Source organism: Pteronotus mesoamericanus, unplaced genomic scaffold (genome assembly GCF_021234165.1).
Source record: "Pteronotus mesoamericanus isolate MK-2021 breed Mesoamerican mustached bat unplaced genomic scaffold, CSHL_Meso_final contig_33, whole genome shotgun sequence".
Taxonomy (NCBI): domain Eukaryota; kingdom Metazoa; phylum Chordata; class Mammalia; order Chiroptera; family Mormoopidae; genus Pteronotus; species Pteronotus mesoamericanus.
The window spans coordinates 5205190-5224311 of NW_026555135.1; the positions used below are offsets into that span (position 1 = coordinate 5205190).

Sequence of the window (19122 nt, forward strand, 5' to 3'; positions counted from 1 at the left end):
CTGTGAGGTTTTAGCAGCCAACACTCACAGTATCTGGGAAAGAGGATCTGAGTGGCATCTACTACAGGCACTAACTTGGCATCTTCCTCATGATGGCACACACCTGGGCCAAAGGATTGGCCCAGAGGCTGAGCATGGGTAGATTGCATTTTTAGGTCAGACTATTTAGATTCATAGTGTCCAATTATATGACTGTTGACATCCCGCAGCTGCCAAAGCATTTTTTAAACATTCAAACCCATCTCAGCCTTGCTACTAGACTTCAAAGGAAGGGGTCTGGCAGATACAGGAGCCTTTAAAGAGGGAGTAGCTCCACCTCACTAGGCATGCACAGCGGAGTCGGTTGCAATGAGTGAAAGGTCCTCAAGGGGGAGATAAATAATTGGGGGCAACCTCTGCAGAGACCACCTTGGAAGTTGTTTGATGTTTATTTGTTTAGTTGTTTTGAAATTAAAGTAAGATGACTTCTGAAGGCAACTTTTAATTTCATAAGCCCCACTTAGAGCCCATAACAAACAGCCCCCCCACCCTGAGAATCACCACCAAGTGAATCGGAACGTATAGAAGTATTCGTAGGCCCCTGACTTAAGCTGGAGTGTCTTCTTGGAGCAGTACTCATAGGCCACCTGGTACCCCTGCGCCTCAATGTCCATCCGCACCGAGTCCAGTAGGTCCCTGATGGCCGGGGCCGCCTTCCAAGGCCCGAATTTGACCACTAACCTCTTGTCCGCCTCCAGGACGCGCAAGGATTCCGCGCAGTACGCAGCATCTTCCTCCGTGCGCACAGCGCAGACCAGGACGTTGGAGCAGCGCGCCGCCACGGCCTCTGCGCGCGCCAGGCGCACCATGAGCTCCAGGTTCTCGCTGTAACCTGGCACCCGCAGCAAAAATTGCTTCCGAGCCACCTGCTCACCAAAGATCTGCGGCATGTCCTCCAGGAGTTTGACTAAAGGCTTGATTTCGTAGAACTGAGCCTCACGGTACACCTCCGGGATGTGCTGTGTGGGCAGCTGCCCGCTGCGCAGGTAGTCCAGGATTGCTCCGAAATAGGTGCCGGGGCGATCGATGAAGAAGCGGCCCTCAGTATCCGTGCATGCCTTGGCTGAGCTGGAGAACATATCTGCCAGCTTTGAGCCCGGAAGTTTTCTTAGGGTGCCCAAGGTAGTGGTGTAGATCTCGCCCCCCACGTTCAGCTCCACGACGGGAGATATCTGGGGGCACAAGAGGCAATGAACCAATAGCGCCACCTCCAGGGGGCTCATGACTTACTTTCTTTTTCCTTTTTCTTACTTTTCTTTTTTGATTTTATTTATTTTTAGACAGGGAAAGGGAAGGAAAAAGACAGAAACATTGATGCGTGGTTGCCTCTGGAGCGCCCCCTACCGGGGACCGGACGCAAACAGGCCGGCCCTCAGTCCACAGAGCCACACCAGCCAGGCTTACTTTCATGACTTTTTTCATCCAAGGAATAACCCCGTAGACAATTTAGGAAACCATGATTGGCTTCAGCTATTGAAAGGCCCATCTTAACTGAAGGGGTTTATATTTATACTATATAGCGGCAGAGAATGGGCATTTTAAGGAAGACAGAGATTCCAATTTGATATAAGAATACCCATTCAAGAATTTTAACTTTATCATTTAGGTCACAGAATATTAGTATAGGAGGCGGCTGTGGAAGCATGTCTCAGCAACAATACTTCAAACGTCGCCCTCGCTGGCGTTGCTCAGTGGATTGCATGCCTGCCTGTGAACCAAAGGGTCGCTGGTTCGATTCCCAGCCAGGGCAAGTGCCTGGGTTGTAGGCTGGGCCCCCGGTGGGGGGGCATGCGAGAGGCAACTGCATATTGATGTTTCTCCCCCCTCTAAAATAAAGAAAGGGAAAAAAACACAGTACTTCCAATGTCTGTGGCCTTAGCAAGGCTTTTTCCCTCCCTGGGCCTCATTTATAAAATGGGTATATGGAGCTGTTGTGAAGTCAGAAGTTCCCAACGTGGAAGGCTCAGGTCTAAGATAGAATAAAGAAAGGAGTCGGGGGAGTAAACCATTTTCAACTTTTCAGAAAGGCTAGGAAACCATGCATGCATTCATTCAGGAAGCATTTCTTGAGTACTTACTGTGTGTCCACATCCTGTGCTGGGAGTTAGGGATAAAAATTCTGATTAGCAGTTGGCATGACTTTGATTAACAAATGGAATTTGTTTGATGGATTTTATTTTTTCAAAATATGGACCCAAAGAGATTAAATAACAGGAATATCCTCAGTAAAAAGGCCAGTAATACCAGATACAATGGATGTAAAATGGCCTCATAAACTGTAAGGTTGGTGCAAATGTTAGTTAGGTTTAGCTGTTCAGTAGAATGTTTAGAGGTCGCTTCTCTATGCAAGACCTTCGGCTGAGCACTACAGATGTGGGTGCGACCCACACAGTGCCTGCATGGAGATACCCACAGTCCAGTGCAGAACGAGACATGGAAACAGACTCAGAGGCTGCATTTGGGGAATACTAAGTGCTGCCACACAGACCTAGCAAAAATACGAGAAGCCTGTATAGCAATTATTACATGTGAGGTGATATATCAGTTGTTACCCTTACCAACCAGCTTCTGGAACAACCTTTGTTATTTAAAATTCACTCACTCATTCAATAAAATATGTATTGCCTACATTGTGTCAGGTACCTGGGACACAGGAACAAGCAGAACACGGTCCCTTCTCCTCCAAGTCTAGTCTGCAAAACCCTTTGCATACAGCCTCTAACTCAATTCTCATAGCTATCCTATGAAAAACTATTAAATCCCCATTTTACAGATGAAGAAACTAAGGCTTAAGGAAGTGAAGTTGCCAATATCAACCAGCTCTTAATGATGATGTAAGCATTTGAACTCAGGTCCAATTTACCCTGAAGCTTATGCTCTTAGTCATTGCATAAATTAGTTTTCAAATATACTTCCACTCTTTTTTTCCCCCCTTAGTTATTCAATAAAAAAAAAATGTAAGGAGGATCTATTCCATTCAAGCCTCCTCCTAAGCAGATGAATACCTGCCCTCAAGGGGCTCACAGGAGAGAGAGGGAAACAGATAGCTTAGATGTGTAGGAGTTAAGAAGGAAGACTCAGAGGCAGAGGGTCAGCTTTTTGTGGATGTGTGTTGGAGGCTGGTCAGGGAAGGTTTCCTAGGGAATGTGATGGCAGCTGCTACATAGAAGACCTGTGCGGTGTTGGAAGGCTGAATTACCAACCTGAAAACTCTAAATACAGGTCGTGGCAGGGCCAGAGCTCAGGAATGTCCTTCTGTCTGATTTAGGTGTGACCTCATTCTCAGTTTGTCTCTGAGCTCTACCTCTAAGATTAAAGTACTGGGATTGAGAGAGCAAAGACAGCCAAACTGCTGGGGAGGAATTGAGTTCCCATGGCAACGGCTCCTACCAGGGGACAGTTCTGCTGGCTGGAGGGGAGAAGGGAGAGGAGAGGATGCACTCAGACAGCAGCCAAGCAATCAAGCAATGAGAAAAATAAGCCCAGAACCTGTGACTCTCTCTTTCATCCATAAACCTCAAGGTCCCTTGGCAAAGCAATTTGGTTAACCCTAAGGTCCCTCTGTGCAGCTGGTAGTTAAATGCAAAGTTGCAGACTTTAATGCTTGAATGGACTGATGTGTTCTCATCACTCCTGCACCGCTGAAAGCTCACAGGTGCTCTTAATGTCCCCATATTACAGGTGAGGAAAGCTCGGAAAGAAGGATCACACAGCTAGGAAGAGATAAAGTCAAATCTGGAACCAATCCATGCCAGTCTGGCTCCAATATACATGGGTGTCCTACCTCCACCCCTCCCAACATCCAGTTCCACTGCTGCCAATACTTAGCTATGTGCCTGGGGCAGCTCACTTCCTTCTCTGAGCCTAAGTTTAATCATCTACAAACTAGGAAGGCAAAATGGATGAAGAGAACTTTAAGTCTCTCCAGCTCTGAAAGTCTAATGATTTCAATCACTTCAAATGCCATTTCTGAAGTTGATTTCGAGATGCTTCACTAAATAGCTTCCTGCCCTGATATGCTCAGCCCCGTTTCTTTGTTTATCAAATAAGACCTTGGCCCTATTCCTAAATTTCCTTTTTTCCCCCCTAAACTTCTTAATTCCGTCCCTCTTCCCTTCCTTTTTTCCCCCAAACTCCCAGTTTCTTTGGAAATCCTAGACCTCCAACTTCATCCATAAGTACTACAGTATGTGCTCCTAGCAGATAAAGACTTCTTTGGCACCCTTCCTCGGGACAACCTGCTGTTCCTCGTGGCACTTAATTCCCCATCCTTTTCTACCAGTCACCCTGCCAAACCATTCCTGGGTGGGACAGCCTGTCCCAGGCTGTGAGCACGAGCTGGGGACACATGGTCTTTCGGAGCCCCAGCTGAGTGCCAGGCCAGTGCTGGCCATGAGGACACAAGGATGAATCAGACAGGTCCAGCTCTCACCCAGTTCTAGGCGAAACAGTCCTAGACATCAGCAACCCCCCATCATTCATATATTTCCTTAGGTCACCCTTAGTGGAGCCAATGGAAGGACATTTCCATTCATATGTACCCCAAGCCCCTCAAGATCTCTCCCCAACCCACAACCTTGACCGTTTCCATTATTTCCTGCCTCAGTTGTCTGAGCCAAAAACTCAGGCTGTAATCTTGCATTCTGTTTCCAACCTCAACTCCCCTACCACCATCACACACACCTTGAAACATACATAAATAATCAGTGACAAAATCCCGGTGACTATAAATGTTTGGTCGGTTCCACAGCACACTGCCTCGCTCAAGTGCCCTCCCCTGATCCAATCTCTATTCTGAAAACAAAATAGTTTTTCCTAGTGCAAATTTGATCTGTCTCCCCCCACCATTAAACACTTCAGTGACCCTACATTCCCTTCCAGATAAACTCTAGACTCCTTAACAAGATTCACTAGACCCTTTGCAAGGCTGACAGTCAGCTACCAGAACGGCTTGCTGCCTCCTCACCGGTACCTAGCCAGAGCAGGATGGGCCGCTCTTGCCTCCAGGACTCCACTATCGCATGCTCTCTCCACTAAGCCCACTCATCCTTCAAGTTAATTCCTCCAGGAATCTTTCTATTGCAGATGGGTCGTCTCCTTGTGATCCCAGAGGGCCCTGTACTTCCAGTCTGGTAATTACCTATCTTGTAATTTCCTTTATCATCTGTATCCCTCCATTAGATTGTGAGGTTCCTAAGGGAAGCCTATCTCTGATTCATCTTTATAGCACCAGTACCTACTACAGGGCTCAGCACACCAGGGATGCTCAAAAAAATTGCACGGAATTGAATTGAATGGAGCTTACCTGCAGCAGCACTGATTTCCAAGAGCATCTGGTATACTAATAAAAGCCAATCTTGCACTAACTGGCATCATGCACCTTGTTGGCTCCCTCCCTTGCCCAGCAATTCATTCAGACATTAACTGAGCACCTAGGGCAGCCCTGCCACTGAGCAGGTGACTTTGTCACTAGCCAACAACAATGACGTTAACATCTCCCTATGAGGAAGAGCCAGCCTCCCCATTCCTGGATCTGCTTTCCCTTCCCGCAAGTCTTTGGATGGCACCTAGCCCAAGAGAGATTAGAAGCTCTGCTCCTAGACTGCACTGGGCCTTTCCTGATCCTCCCCCATACTCCCCTCGCCCAAGCCCTGGGAGGGGGGCAGGCGGCCTCAGGGCGCAGCCAGAGGGCAGAGGCAGGCCGGAGAGGGTGGAATCTGACAGCCTTTGGATGGGGCTGCTACTCCCACCCGCAGGAGGGATGAGGGCAGGGGAGAGGAAGAGAGAGCGAAAGAGCGGTGGACTAGGACCATCGGGGGACAGAGAGAGGACACACACAGAGAAGCAAAAACAAAAAGAGGAGACAAACCAAGGCGGCCAAGCAGGAAATAGCGCAAAAGGGAGAAGCTAGACTGAGCCAGAATGGGAATGGAGACCGAGGCGCGAACGGAGAGAAATAAAAAACGCGAGGAACAAGCCAGGAGAAAAGAGCGCCCAGTCAGTGGTGGAGACGGCGCACCAGAAGCGGTAGGGGTGTGAAGTTAGAGCGAGGGGAGGGACGGACAGGGGACAATAGAAGGAGTGTAAAACGGAAAGGCTGCAGGACAAGAAGCTGAAGGGAGCCGGCGCCCGCCCGCCTCCGGCTTTTTGCACTCACTGTTGGCGGGCTGACGGGGGGCGCGGCTCGGCCGGGCCGTGGGGAGCGGGACGTCGAGGTCAGGCTCATCATCCCGTCCTTGCAGGCAGCTGGCACTACGCAGCCCGGCCGTCGCTCCTGCAACCCGCCCAAGCCGCCCAACCCGCCACGTGCGAGGTTCTTGTAGCTGGCGGAAGTGCACCTGCTCCCCGCCCTGGGGTGGGGGAAGCTGGACCCAGGGTGTGGCTAGAGCTCCGGGTTGGCTTGGACTGGGCCTGGCTTCCCTTGAGACCCTAGGCGAGCCACTGCCCGGTCTCTCACCGGGGAGTTCCGGGACAGCCAAATGAGGGGGGCAGAGGGAACTGACCCTGAAAGCAGACCTTCTACTCACTACAGTCCTAGGAGATAAAGGATCACCAACAACCTGTTTTACAGATGAGAGAAGTGAGGCTCCAGGAGATAGGATGGCCAGTATAGTCTATTTATCCACCTCAGATCAGCTGCTAAAAGGTGCAGAGTATGACCTGGGAAGAAAAGAGCTAAGATACTTGTTGCATGGGTTAGTTTGCTTGTTCAAACTATGTAAGTTACTAAATTGGAGACCTCAACTAAATACGGAGTCACTACCGCCTGTAGGGGAGCTCTCAAGCTTTACTACTCTTGATCGATTACCCCCAAACAGGGAGAAATGGATTCCTTGCATCTCCAGCAGGAAGATGTTTTCTATTTTACTAACCCGAGAGGAGGAAGGAAGCTTTTCTCCTTGCCTGGCAATAGCTCAGCGAATGAGAGTCTGTCACAATTTAGCCAATGAAAAGCCACTACATTTTGAACTCCCCGTTTATTCCAATAGACTCTTTGTAACAATTCCTCCTAACTCCACCCTTTCCTCTATAAAAGAAGGGTCCTCGCCTTTGTTTTCCCAGTTTGACTATGGTTTTGCAGCAACTTGCAGGTCCCAGATCACAATCTTTTGCTGTCCTCTAATATACCTATTTTTCCTGATAAATTGTTTTATTTTTTAAGATTTTTATTTATTTATTTTTAGAGAGAGGGAGAAAGGACAGAGAAAGAGAAGGGAGAGAAACCAATGTGTGGTTTCCTCTCGCAGGCCCCCTACTGGGGACCTGGCCTGCAACCCAGGCATGTGCCCTGACTGGGAATCGAACCAACGACCCTTTGGTTTGCAGGCCAGCACTCAATCCAGTGAGCCATACCAGCCGGGGCTGTTGTATTTTTTTATGTCAACAAAACATGAAGGAGGGGGAGCATAACTCCCACTCCTAAAGTATGGGCTGTGCACAGTAACTTTCTTCCGGAGAGGACAGTATGGAAAGGAGGAGAAATAGTAACTTTACAATGTAGAAACTGACAAACATTTTAGCCAGCTGTCAGGATCAACATCGAGTCATAAATCGTGATGATAGTAAGTACTCTTGATATGAGAGAAAAATGGCACTTCAACTTTTTTATCTTTCTTCCCATACCCCATAACCCTAGTTTAATCATGAGAAAAACATCCAACATATTCCAATAGAGGGGCATCCTATAATATACTAGACCAGCGATTCTCAGAACTGTCAAGGTCATCAAAAACAAGGAAAATCTAAGAAAATGTCACAGCCAAGAGTATCCTAAGGAGACATAACAACTAAATGTAATACAATGTGGTATCCTGGAGCCAGAAATATACATTAGGTAAAAACTAAGAAAATATTAATAAGCTGCTGGCTTTACTTAATAATAGTCTATCAATATTGGTTCATTAATTGTAACAAATATACCATACTAATGTGTTATTCTAAGAATATGGGAAACAGAATAGGGTATAGGAACCTTCTTAATTTCTCTGTAAATTTAAAACTGTTCTAAAAAACAGTCTAAAAATTTTTGACTTGATAACAATACAACTGCTATGGAAAACAATATGGAGTTTCCTCAAAAAATTAAAAATAAAACTACCATGTGACCCAGCAATTCCATTTGGTGTGTATGGTTATATACCCAAAAGAATTAAAGGCAAGATCTCAGCCCTAATCGGTATCACTTCCTTAGTTGGGCATCTTCCTGCAAAGCAAAAGTTCTCTGGTTCAATTTCTACTCAGGGCACATGCCTAGGTTGCGGGTTTGGTTCCAGATCAGGGTGCCTCTATGAGAAGAAACCATTGACATTTATCTTTCTTGTCAATGTTTCTCTCTTTTTCCCTGCTTTCCTCTCTCTCTAAAAATAAATGAATAAAATCTTTTAAAAAAAATAAAAGCAGGATCTCAAAAACATATTTGCACATCCCTTTCATAGAAGCATTATTCACAACAGACAAGAGATGGAAGCAACCCCAATGTTAATCAATGGATGAATGGATAAACAAAATGTGGTATATATGTACAATGGAATGTTACTCAACCTTAAAAAAGACAAATACTGTATGATTCCACTTACATGAGGTATATGAAGTATCTAAAGTTATCGAATTAATAGAAACAAAAAGTAGAATGGTAGTTACCAAGGGCTGGAGGGAGAGAATAAAGAGGAATTTTTTTAATGGGTATAGAGTTAAAGTCTGGTAAGATGAAAAAGTTCTGGAGATCTGTTTTACAGCAGTGTGAATATATTTAACACTACTGAGCTGTACACTTAAGAATAGTTAAGATGTAAATTCAACATTCTGTGTTTTTGTACCACAGTAAAAAAGGAAAAAAAGATGACTCTTGGTCATAAACTAATGGTACAGGAACTTGAAAAATATAGTAACAATAATAACCAATTGGTATCTGGTGAAAAAAGATAAAGCTTTGGAGTGAGACAACTGGGAATGGAACTCTGAACCTGCAATTTATCAGCGGTGTGACCATCTGTCACTTTCCCTCTCTAAACCCAAATTGCTTCTTGTGTAAATACATTCAAATACTTACTTTGCTGGGTTGTTGTGAAATAATCTGTCAGTGTTTCCCAAACTTCCCTGAGGCTAAGACTCAGGGTGCTTATTAGATACAAACCTGGAGCCCCATTTCCAAAGTACTAAGACCAAGGCAGGGCCTGAGGACCTGTATATTTAACAAGCATCTTGTCATCTTGGAAATTTTGGAAACACGGGCATGATGCACTTAGGAGTCTTTCCTAGAGTGGGGCTCAGTGAATGTCAGTGCCCATCCCCCCAGACTCCACGGCACCACCCATCCAACATCACCCCATCCAACAACCATGGCTACCTGTCCAATCCCTTCTGCCCCCTCCTCCCCATGTGGATTATCACTTTATGTATTCAACTAAGAATTACTGATACTGACCTTGGCTAGGGGTAGGGGTCTAGGGACACAGATGCCTGAAACATGTCTGTGTCCTAACAATATGAGCACAAAGAACTTTTATGAAAAAGTAAATGAGCATATGAAAATATGGTAGGCCTCTGTTACCAGTAATAGGGGAGACTAAATGTCCTGAAAGCCTCTTGTTAAAGAGCATCTCAAAATATTGAATATGTGTCTATCTCTATATCTGAGCTGGCAAAGAACTCAAGGAAGTGCTCTGACGTGCTCTGAGATGATTGAGCGCCAACTCCATGGGCTTCCCTGAGGTACTTTCAACCCTGAGTGACCTAGGACTTTTATTTTAAGGAGACAGAAAGTAGGAGAAAAGGTCTGGGCCACTCACAGGGTAGGATGTCAGATCAGAGACCATGCAATGATAAACTATTTTAAAATGCGCCACTCAAAGGTGAATGCTGTGGAAATTTACCTGTCTCATTCCTTGGTTCTGGGTGGAGAACAGTCTCCCCTGAAAAGGTTGGGCTATAGGCTAGAACTCAAGTAGATCTAAAGGCCAAGTGTTACCTTTTTTATAATCAAAACCAGGAACAAAAATCAGAAATTTAATTTAAAATGGACCCGGATTGGCAGTGTCCTCAGATGCCTGACAAAGAAAATAAAAACCCTTCCTGGAGGAAACTACAGTCAAATCAAGCTCTGGACTCCACACTGATAGAGTCCAACAAACACAAGCTCATGGCCTAAAGTCACTAACCACAAGAGGAACGAGGCACCATGAGCAAGAGTCAACAAATCCACAACCGCCTCAAAAGATTGAGATTACTGGGTATAGAATATGTGTTTAATGTACTTAAATAAATAAAAGGGTATATTTAAAACATGAGTGAAGAGCAAGGAGATATGATAAAAAATGACCAGGCAGATCTGAAAAAAGCCAAATAGAACTTCTAGAAATGAAAAAATTAAAAAACTGAAATGAACAGTTACTGAAACTTTATAGAGTTTGAAGACATCAATCAGAGGAGCAATGTACAATTTTTCATCATTTTGGCAAATATTGCTAAAATAATAATATGTCAGAGGTGGTAAGAATATAGGAAAACAGCTCCTCAAACTTAGGTAAATGGAATGTGAACTGCTATGATTTTTTTTTTTTTGAAAGTAATATGACAATGGCTGCTAAAATTTAAACAAACAAACAAACAAACAAAAAACTCCACAGACATCATGTAACCCAGTATTTTTACTTGTGGGAATCTACCCATTAGAAATAAAAGCACTACTCTGAAAAGATATATGAACAAATATGTTTATCACTGTTTTGTATGTGGTGGCAAAAATTAGAATAAACCATGTATGGTTGAATAAACCATGATTTGTTTGCGCCTTGGAATAGTATGCAATTATTAAAAAGAATACAGTAGATCCTACATCTGTTCATTTATCAATGACTTATTAAGCAATTAAAAATAAATATCAGAGCTCGTTGGGTCCTGACCCAGTTTGTGGTGACAAGGCTAAATGAGCCAAGGAGGCTGGAACTGTCGGTAAGTAGGGGACCCCTTATGGTGCCTCCCTTGGGATAATGGTGACAAAAATTGAGATCAGCCCACACACCAAGTACACTTGCTTCTTCTGTGGCAAAACCAAGATGAAGGGACGAGCTGTGGGGATCTGGCGCAGTGGTTCCTGCATGAAATGAGTAGCTAACGGTGCCTGGACCTACCACGCCACTTCTGCGCCCATGGTAAAGTCTGCCATCAGAACGCGGAAGGAGCTGAAAGACCAGTAGAAGCCCCACCATTTGAAACGTTGCTAACCTATAATAAATGGGTTAATTTATGTAACAATAAATAAATATCAGAGCATTGTATACAGTGGGAATCCATTTGTGTAAAAACATAAACATAACAATCCTATAAATTTATATTTGTTTATGTGAGAAAAACAGAAAAGTGAAGAATGATACACAATGTGTATTATCAATCGTTATTAGGTAGGGTGGGAGTTGAAATGGAGAGGGGTGATTATTGATTTTTTAGTAATACATGTTTGTATTATGCCACTAGTTTCAATGAACATGAAAAACTATAAATTAGGAAAAGAAAAGGCAGCATAAGTCAAGCACAAGGTATTCCAGGAGGAAGTCAGTTTTTCAATTTGGGGAACCTGTGAAGGCTTCATGGAGGAGGTGGCAGGTAAGCTGGTTGTTGAAGGACGGGGAAGTTTGTTGAGAGAGGCCTGTATAGAGTTCTTCCCAGCACAGGGGTCAGCTGTGCCAAGTGAAGGAGGGAAATGGAAGGAAAATGATTATGTGCTGAGTGTCTGCACTGAACACAGATACTTGTATCAATCCTTCCCAGCAGATTTGCTCAGCAGGTGAAGAAACTGAGGCTCAGAGAAGTTAAGTGAGTGGCTAAAAGGCCACACAGCTGGTAACTAAGAAAGCCAAGCTCAAACTCCATCCATCTCTGTCTCACTCCAAAATTCTTTCTGTGACTATGAATAGCTGTTTTGTACCTGGGTGCTATGGTGTGAATGTTTGTGTCCCTCCAAAATGCATATGTTGAAACCTAACGCCCAGTGTGATAGCGTTGGGAGGTGGGGCCTTCGGGAGATCGTGAAAGCGCTGCCTTCATGAACAGGATTAGCATTCTCAAAAGAGAGAGCCCAGGGAGTTCCCTAGCTCCTCCCTTCCACCGTGTGAAGGCGCAGCATGAAGGTTGCCATCTATGAACCAGGAAGTGGGCTCTCACCAAGCATCAAATTCACCAGCATCATCATGTTGGACTTCCAGCCTCCAGATTTGGTGCAGGGGCAGGGGGTGGTGAATTTTGTTGTTTAGAATCCACCCAGTTTATGGTATTTTTGTTATAACAGCCCAAAGGAACAAAAACACTGGACAAAGTATGTACCTTGAACATTATGACTCTGCAAGTGGGACCGAGTGATGGGGAAACAACTGTGACTGCCTCAAGGCAGGCTCCCCGGCCTGTCGAGTCTGGGTTGGGGAGCCTCCCACAGGCTCCACACGGCCTACCTGCCCGCTTCCCCTTACGTACAATTCAACTCTCCCCGGGGGCTGATCAGCTGCAAGGGTCAGGATGATTTCACAGGGAGGCTGAGTGTTGAAGGCTCATCACCCAGAAAGGAGGGCTGGACCCTCAGAGAGTCAGCATCAAGCAGCCTGGGCTTTTAGCCCCATTTTCTGTTTCTTCCCCAGCCCCAGCTGCCCTGAAGCACATCCTGCACTCCCATGTCTTACTACCTTTGCTTATGCTGTTCCTTCTGCCAGAATGCCTTTCCCCACCAGCTCCTTCTCTCTGGAAAACACCACAGCTTTCAAGGACCAAGTCAAATGGTCCTACTCTTCCTTTTATAGTTCTTAGGACATTATTTGACCCTCACCATTTAAAATGAAAGTTAGCACCTCCACTTTTGTGTGAGGACCCTGAGGCTCCTAGAGATGAAGTGCTCTTTCAGAGCCCTTTAGCACCTGGAAATGAGAGACCAGGGTTCCAATTCTGGCTCTGCCATTCACGTGTCACCCTTGGCAAATCTCTGCCCCTCTCTGGGCCTCAGTTCTCCAGTTGTAACATGGCGGGGAGTGGGATGTTGTCTGAGATGGTCTCTGCAATCCTGCCTTGCTTGATGCTATGGCAACAAAAGAATTCAAACAGCTCCTCGGTGTTGCCTATGACTGGATCTTGTTTCCCTTTGGCCTGATTCCAAGAGCAAGCACCGCTTCCCTCTGCCCTCCTCCCATTCACCCTACTCTTTGTTCTTCTTCCTAAGACAAAGCTGCCAGCCCTTCTCCTCTCCAGGAGGCTGGGCTTGGGGCCAGCAAGCCAAGTGGCAGCTGGGACTCAGATGAAAGGGCCCTCAGAGGGCTGCCTGTGGCTGAGTGCCCAGCGCAGCTCCGCCGAGGTCTGGCAGTCCTGGGCCCAGCTGTCTCCCACAAGGCATCCTGCCACCACTCCCACACAAGGCTCCCTTTGTGAGTCCCACAGCAAGGGAGACCCCTGCCAACCCATAAGGACCCTCTTCTCTTCCCTCTGCTCCATGCCTGCTGAAGAAATACCCAGGTCTTTAGAGAACAGTCCAGGGCTGGGCCAGTCTAGCCTGACATTGGACCCACACTTCAGAGAGCTTTGTTCCACTTAGAAAGCTCTTCAGAACGACATTGGTAGCAGGTAAGGCCATTCTCCTTTAAAGAGGAGGGACATGGATATCTGAGGGCCTGCCATGTGTCAATCATGGCACAAGGCACTGGAAAGAGTAGTGAGTGAGACTAGAGCTGAACTCCTGGATCGGTGGGGACACCGACTAATTGACTAGTCACTCAAATACATACCCGGTTACACAGCATTATCAGCGCTTTGAGAGGAAACAACAAGGGACCATGAGAACTTGAAGATGATGGTGGGCTCACTGGTGGTGAGCAAAGGCAGGGAAGCCTTCCCAGGGCTGAGGTATGAAAAGAGGTACATAGGGTGCTGAGATAGGAAGAAGGTACTGAGTTAGAGGAGGAACAGAAAGGAGGTCTGTGACAGGAGAATAAGGGTGGATGTCCCTTTTGATCATTTTTGGCTGAGGCAGCCTCTGGACAAAAAGGCCACAGTATAAACTCCAAAGAATGCAGGTGCCTTAATGAATCAACTTCATAATCAATCAACGCGTGCTCCTTTGCCCCAGGGAGGTCCCCCTCTCCACCCTGGGAATTCTTTGTTTAGAAGCAAATCTCTTTAACTCTGGGAGCCTCTCATTCTTTACCTCAGAATTGGGAGTTGTAATGCCAATACAGTTTCAGGGAGGAATCTGGGAAGTAGTGTATGGTCAGTGCCAGGCGCAAGGCGGGCACAGGTGCCCATCCCTGGAAACCCTTATGGGGAAGAGGCATGGCTGGGCTTCCCTTTGAAGGCCTCTCCCAGAACTGCCCTAGACCCAGCAAGCTGCTCTCTGGAAGGAAGAGGCAGCCAGAGCTTCTGGGTAGAGGTTAGAACTTGCTCAGCTTGGCCTTGACTGCAGGGAAACAGACCGTGGCTGGAGGCCAGGCATGCCCTGAGTTCATCAGCTCATGGGCCTTTTAACCTCAAGGATACCCACACTAGGGAATGGTATGAAAAGTTAACCTTTGTTTCATAGGCATTATCTTATTTATCTTCACGGCAACTCTATAAGGAAAATTAAAATCATCCCTATTTTTCAGGTGAATACATTGAAGCTTCGAAAGGCCATTTTTCTAAGCCACGATTCAAATTTTGGCAATCTGGCTCCAGAACCCGCTGCGGCCTGAACTGCCAGGCCAGGGCACAAAGCCTGCACTGCCCACCTCCTGGCCCCCACCTCCTGATCCTGCCCCCCTGACCACGCCCTCTTCCCCCTCTTAGTTCAATTCTACTACTGGCATATTGTCAGACCCTGAGCCTCAGTTTTCTCATCTGCAAAAAGTTGAGAAAATTACTGGGCTTGACAACGCTTAAGATCCCTCCCAACATCATCAGTCTTGGTTCCTTCTAGTGAAAGTGTTGTCAGGATGAGCCCTTTAAAGCCATGAAGTGCCATTTTCCACTCTTAGGATTAGCCCCTAGAGCAAAGGTGTACAAAGACACTGTGTGTACAAAAATGTTCATTGCAGCATTGCGTATAAAAGCAAAAGACTAAAAACAGCCTACATGATCATCAACTGGGCACTCTGAATAAATTAGATGACGTATACATTTTAGAATACTCTATGTCCACTACAAAAAAATGAGGCAGATCTCTATGTGCTAATATTCTCCAAGATAGTAATAATAATAATAATATCTTAAGTGTGTGTGCACCACTACATCTGCACATTTGCAGTGATAATTTTCATAGGGGAAGAGGACTGGGAGTCGGCCATGGGAGGAAAATTACTTTTCATTGTATATCCTTCTATACTCTCTTAATTTATTAGCAATGTCTCCCTTCCTTCCTTTCTTTTTTCCCATCCTAATACTCTCTAGGGGTGCTTTATTTTATTTTATTTTTTAAGAAATCATGTGCTTATCAAGGTGATCAATTTGTTATATAAATGTCTAATCACTATATTGTACACTTTAATATAATATTGTATGTCAACTATAATTAATTTTTTTAAATGTTTAAATAAAAAAGTCATGTGGAAGACAGATTGTATGACCTGAGTTCACGTCCTGGCCTTGACATTAATTGCATGGTCTTGTGCAGAGCCCTTCTTCCCCGTGGGCCTCTTTTGCTACCAATGAGGGCACTGAGATAGCTAATTGAGTCTCTTCAGTGCAGAGATGGGAATGGGTGGCTGCTCACCTGGCCTCAGGAGTACCATCCCCTGTCACCTGAGTTTTTCCCCCATGAGCACCGAGTGGACAGCTTCTACTGCCCCTCTTCGGTAAAGAACCACAGTTTTCCTTTGGGAACTGCCTCCTCCTTTACTCACTACTGCCATCATCTTGCCACTACATGTAGTTTGAGAGTAAAGGTGACAGATGAAGGAAAATAGGATTGAGAGATGATGAGAAATTGGTTCCTCACTATCAACTGAGCATTGATGAAGCTATGCCTCAGGCTGTACCCCTGGCGTTTCTAGTTAAGTGACAGGAGGCATTCCTTTTTGACTTAAGTCATTTTACACTGGATTTATCTGTCACTTTCATTCTAAAGAGACCCAGTGATATGGATCCCCTGCTGTATCTCTGCCATTTGTCCCCCCAGATCTACTCTACCCTTTTCCCCCTGCTCTCCACCCTGGGTGGCTGATCCGTATGGGTTATATCCAGGGGCTCCCATGCCCTCTGGCTTCCATCTGTGTTTGGCCAATGGGAGGCCTAGCAAAAGAGCAGAGGGCAAGGGGAAGCTGAGATCAGAGTATTTGTTCCCTTGGCTCTCTCCCTCTTCAGTCTCTGCAAGTCAGCTGTGACTCTTAGGCACCCTTTCCCCATGCTGTTCTCCCAGGTTCTGATCATTGCTCTCTTTCGCATCTTCTTCAGGACTTCCTGTTACTAGTCTTGAGGGACTGCACTGTTCCTCGTTGCTGCTCCCAAATCCTGCCATACCTTTATAGAGTCCCTTTATTAACCTCTCCTCAAATACCCAGCTTGAGGAACCACCTATGTCCTGCCCATATGTGTCCTTGAGCACATGCATTGTCTCTGTGCCAGTCACTTGACAATTAGTCATCAACTGGGACAGGAAAGGGACTGATTTTAGTGAGTACTCACCATGCAGGGCACTTTATATACACAATTGGGTTCCACCCTTGAAATTCTATGTAGAAGGTATTTTTAGCCACATATTACAGAAGATAAAACTAAGATCCAGATTAGTAAAGGGACTCGCCGAAGTTCCATGGCTGAATAAGCGGAACCAGAATTTGAAATCCAGGTACACTGGCTCTGACACCTGTGCCTTTTAGCCCCATCAAGGTACTGCTTTCCAAAACGCCTCGTTCACTCTCATCCTTACATCTCAGGTTAAACGTCACCTTCCCTAGCAGGCCTTCCTAGCAGAGACCACACTATTTGAAGGAAGTCACCACTGATATTCTTTTTGATAACACATCATTCTTTTCCTTTATAACATGAATTTGTTGAGGTTGTTGCTCTTTTATTGGTTTAATGTCTGTCCCGCTCATTAGATTCCGAGCTCCATGAGAGCAGCCAGTCTTCAAATCTTTGTTCGCCATTCTCTTCCTGGTGCCTAGCACACTTATCGGCTACATACCAGGCCTCAGGTACATACAGCAGCCCTCTTCTCTGCCATTTTGCTTTCTGCAGATTCAGTTGTCCATGGACACTGCAGTCCAAAAATATTAAATGGAAAACTCCAGAAGTAAAAAATTCATACTTTTTAAATTGTGTGCCACTCTGCGTAGTATGAGAAAATCTTACGCCTTTCCGTGCCATCCCACGTGGGGCGTAAATCGTCCCTTTGTCCACCAGCTCCATGCTCTGTGCGCAGGGGTAGCCATCTAGGTTATCAGACCAGCTGTCTCAGTGTCAAAAGGCTTATGTTCAAGAGACCCTTACTTTACGTAATAGTGGCCTCAAAGCACAAAAGTAGCGATGCTGGCAATTTGGATATGCCAAAGAGAAGCCAGAAAGTGCTTCCTTTAAGTGAAAAGGTGAAACGTCTCAACTTTTCTTTTCTAAGGAAAGAAAAAAAAAAAATCATGTGCTGAGGTGGCTAAGATCTACAGTAAGGATGAATCTTTTATCTGTGAAATTGTAAAGGAGAAAACTTGCCAATTTTGCTGTTGTACCTCAAACTGCAAGAGTTATAACCACAATGCATAGTAAGTGCTTAGCTAAGATGGAAAAAGCATTGAATTTTATCATAGTTATGTACATACAGGGTTTGGTACTACCTGTGGTTTCAGGCATCCACTGGGGGTCTTGCAATGTATCCGCTGTGAATAGAGGGGAGTACTGTATTTGCTAAATAAAAAAGTGTCAAAGGATAGGAACAAACAGTTATAAAATGCTTGCCCAATGTCAGGCATTTTACGTAAGTTACCTTATTTCATCTTCAAAACAGCCTTATGAGGTACACATTGTTGTCCTGTTGTGCTGATGAGGAAACCCAGGTAGAAGAGGGAATGTGACTTTCCCAAAGTCACAGAGCCTAGAGCCAGGGTTCAAATACAGCCATACTTGTTCCTCTGATGCCGCAGCCATACTTGTTCCATGGTACCCGCATCCCCCACGTAGGAGCTCACGGTGAGGGCAGAGGAGGAGGGGCTGATCAGCGGAACCCAGGTGAATCATTCCTGGACAAACAGAAACTTCCTGGAGCAAATAGTAGTGTTTGCTGCAGCCACTCCCCTGGGACTGGCCATTCCTAGGTCCTTGTAAGCACACACCCTCCCAGCCCAGGCAGGAAGCTTCTCTTTCCCTGTTTGCCCTCAGGCTCTTGGCTTAGCCCTGTTTGGTCTGTGACCCTCTGCAAAAACCTGTTCCTTGTCTTGTTCTGGAGGGCCGTCTGTGGCTAATAATCTGTCCACCAAGTTCTCAAGGGCAGGCCCTGAACACTGGGTGTGTGGTGTGTGCCGAGCCCTGCATGCAGGCCAGTTCATCGGCTGGTGCTAATAAAGAAGGGGGCGCTCCCGCTAAGCTTCCAGGACCACACATCAGGCCAGGCTGGTACCTGGGAGGATCTTTTCCTTCCTCCCTCCTTTGCTCTCCGACCCTGACACCCAAATGGGGGGTTCCTGGGATGCTGAGTAATGTTCTTTGTCTGGGGCTGGGGGATGGTTATCTTACCAGACCAAACTGGATCCAAATGCTCGATAGTTGCCAGCCAAAAGACAACTCCAAGATGATTTCAGGAGAAAGATGTTTATGGCAAGCCAGCAAACAAAACACACCAGGGATTGTTCCCAGAGCATTGTGTCCCTGAACAAAGTGTCGAATCCTTCTTTATTAGGGGAAATCATGCATAAACATAGAGGTAGATTTTGTCATTGCATGCGTAGGTGAGGACATTCCAGGACACTTGAAGTCAGGAAACGTGGCTATACATATATTGCAAGTTCAAGTATTATAATGAGAATATAACAAGGAAAGTTCACACAGAGGTCACTGGAGGGTCCTTCAGGCCGCTCCAGCTGGTCTCAGGCAGTTTAGTTTGTCCTCCTCTCCACCTTCCCCCTGGTTCTACAAAACATCCTGGGTTTGTTC

At 45.8% G+C, this 19122-nt stretch overlaps 1 protein-coding gene across 2 annotated transcripts; it reads right to left on the reverse strand.

Annotated features, from left to right (window-relative positions):
* Positions 1-465: 465 nt before the first annotated feature.
* KCTD14 (potassium channel tetramerization domain containing 14) lies at positions 466-18891 on the reverse strand. Of its 2 annotated transcripts, XR_008529376.1 has the most exons (3): positions 18706-18891; positions 17960-18231; positions 1135-1211 (listed from the first exon to the last, which is right to left on the reverse strand). XR_008529376.1 is itself a non-coding variant. In XM_054576318.1 (2 exons), the coding sequence occupies exons 1-2, from the start codon at positions 6263-6265 to the stop codon at positions 537-539; spliced, it is 744 nt and encodes a 247-aa protein (XP_054432293.1). In that variant the 3' UTR covers positions 466-536. The 2 variants fall into 2 exon arrangements, 1 of the variants encoding a protein (XP_054432293.1); XM_054576318.1 differs by lacking the exons at positions 17960-18231; positions 18706-18891 and adding an exon at positions 6197-6265 and having other exon boundaries at positions 466-1211.
* Positions 18892-19122: the final 231 nt, after the last annotated feature.

Coding starts and splice junctions, on each gene's coding strand:
- KCTD14 (XM_054576318.1), bottom strand. CDS start 6,265: ATGAGCCTGACCTCGACGTCCCGCTCCCCACGGCCCGGCCGAGCCGCG. Junction 1,212..6,196: donor CCCCCGTCAGCCCGCCAACA/GTGAGTGCAAAA, acceptor TTGTGCCCCCAG/ATATCTCCCGTCGTGGAGCT.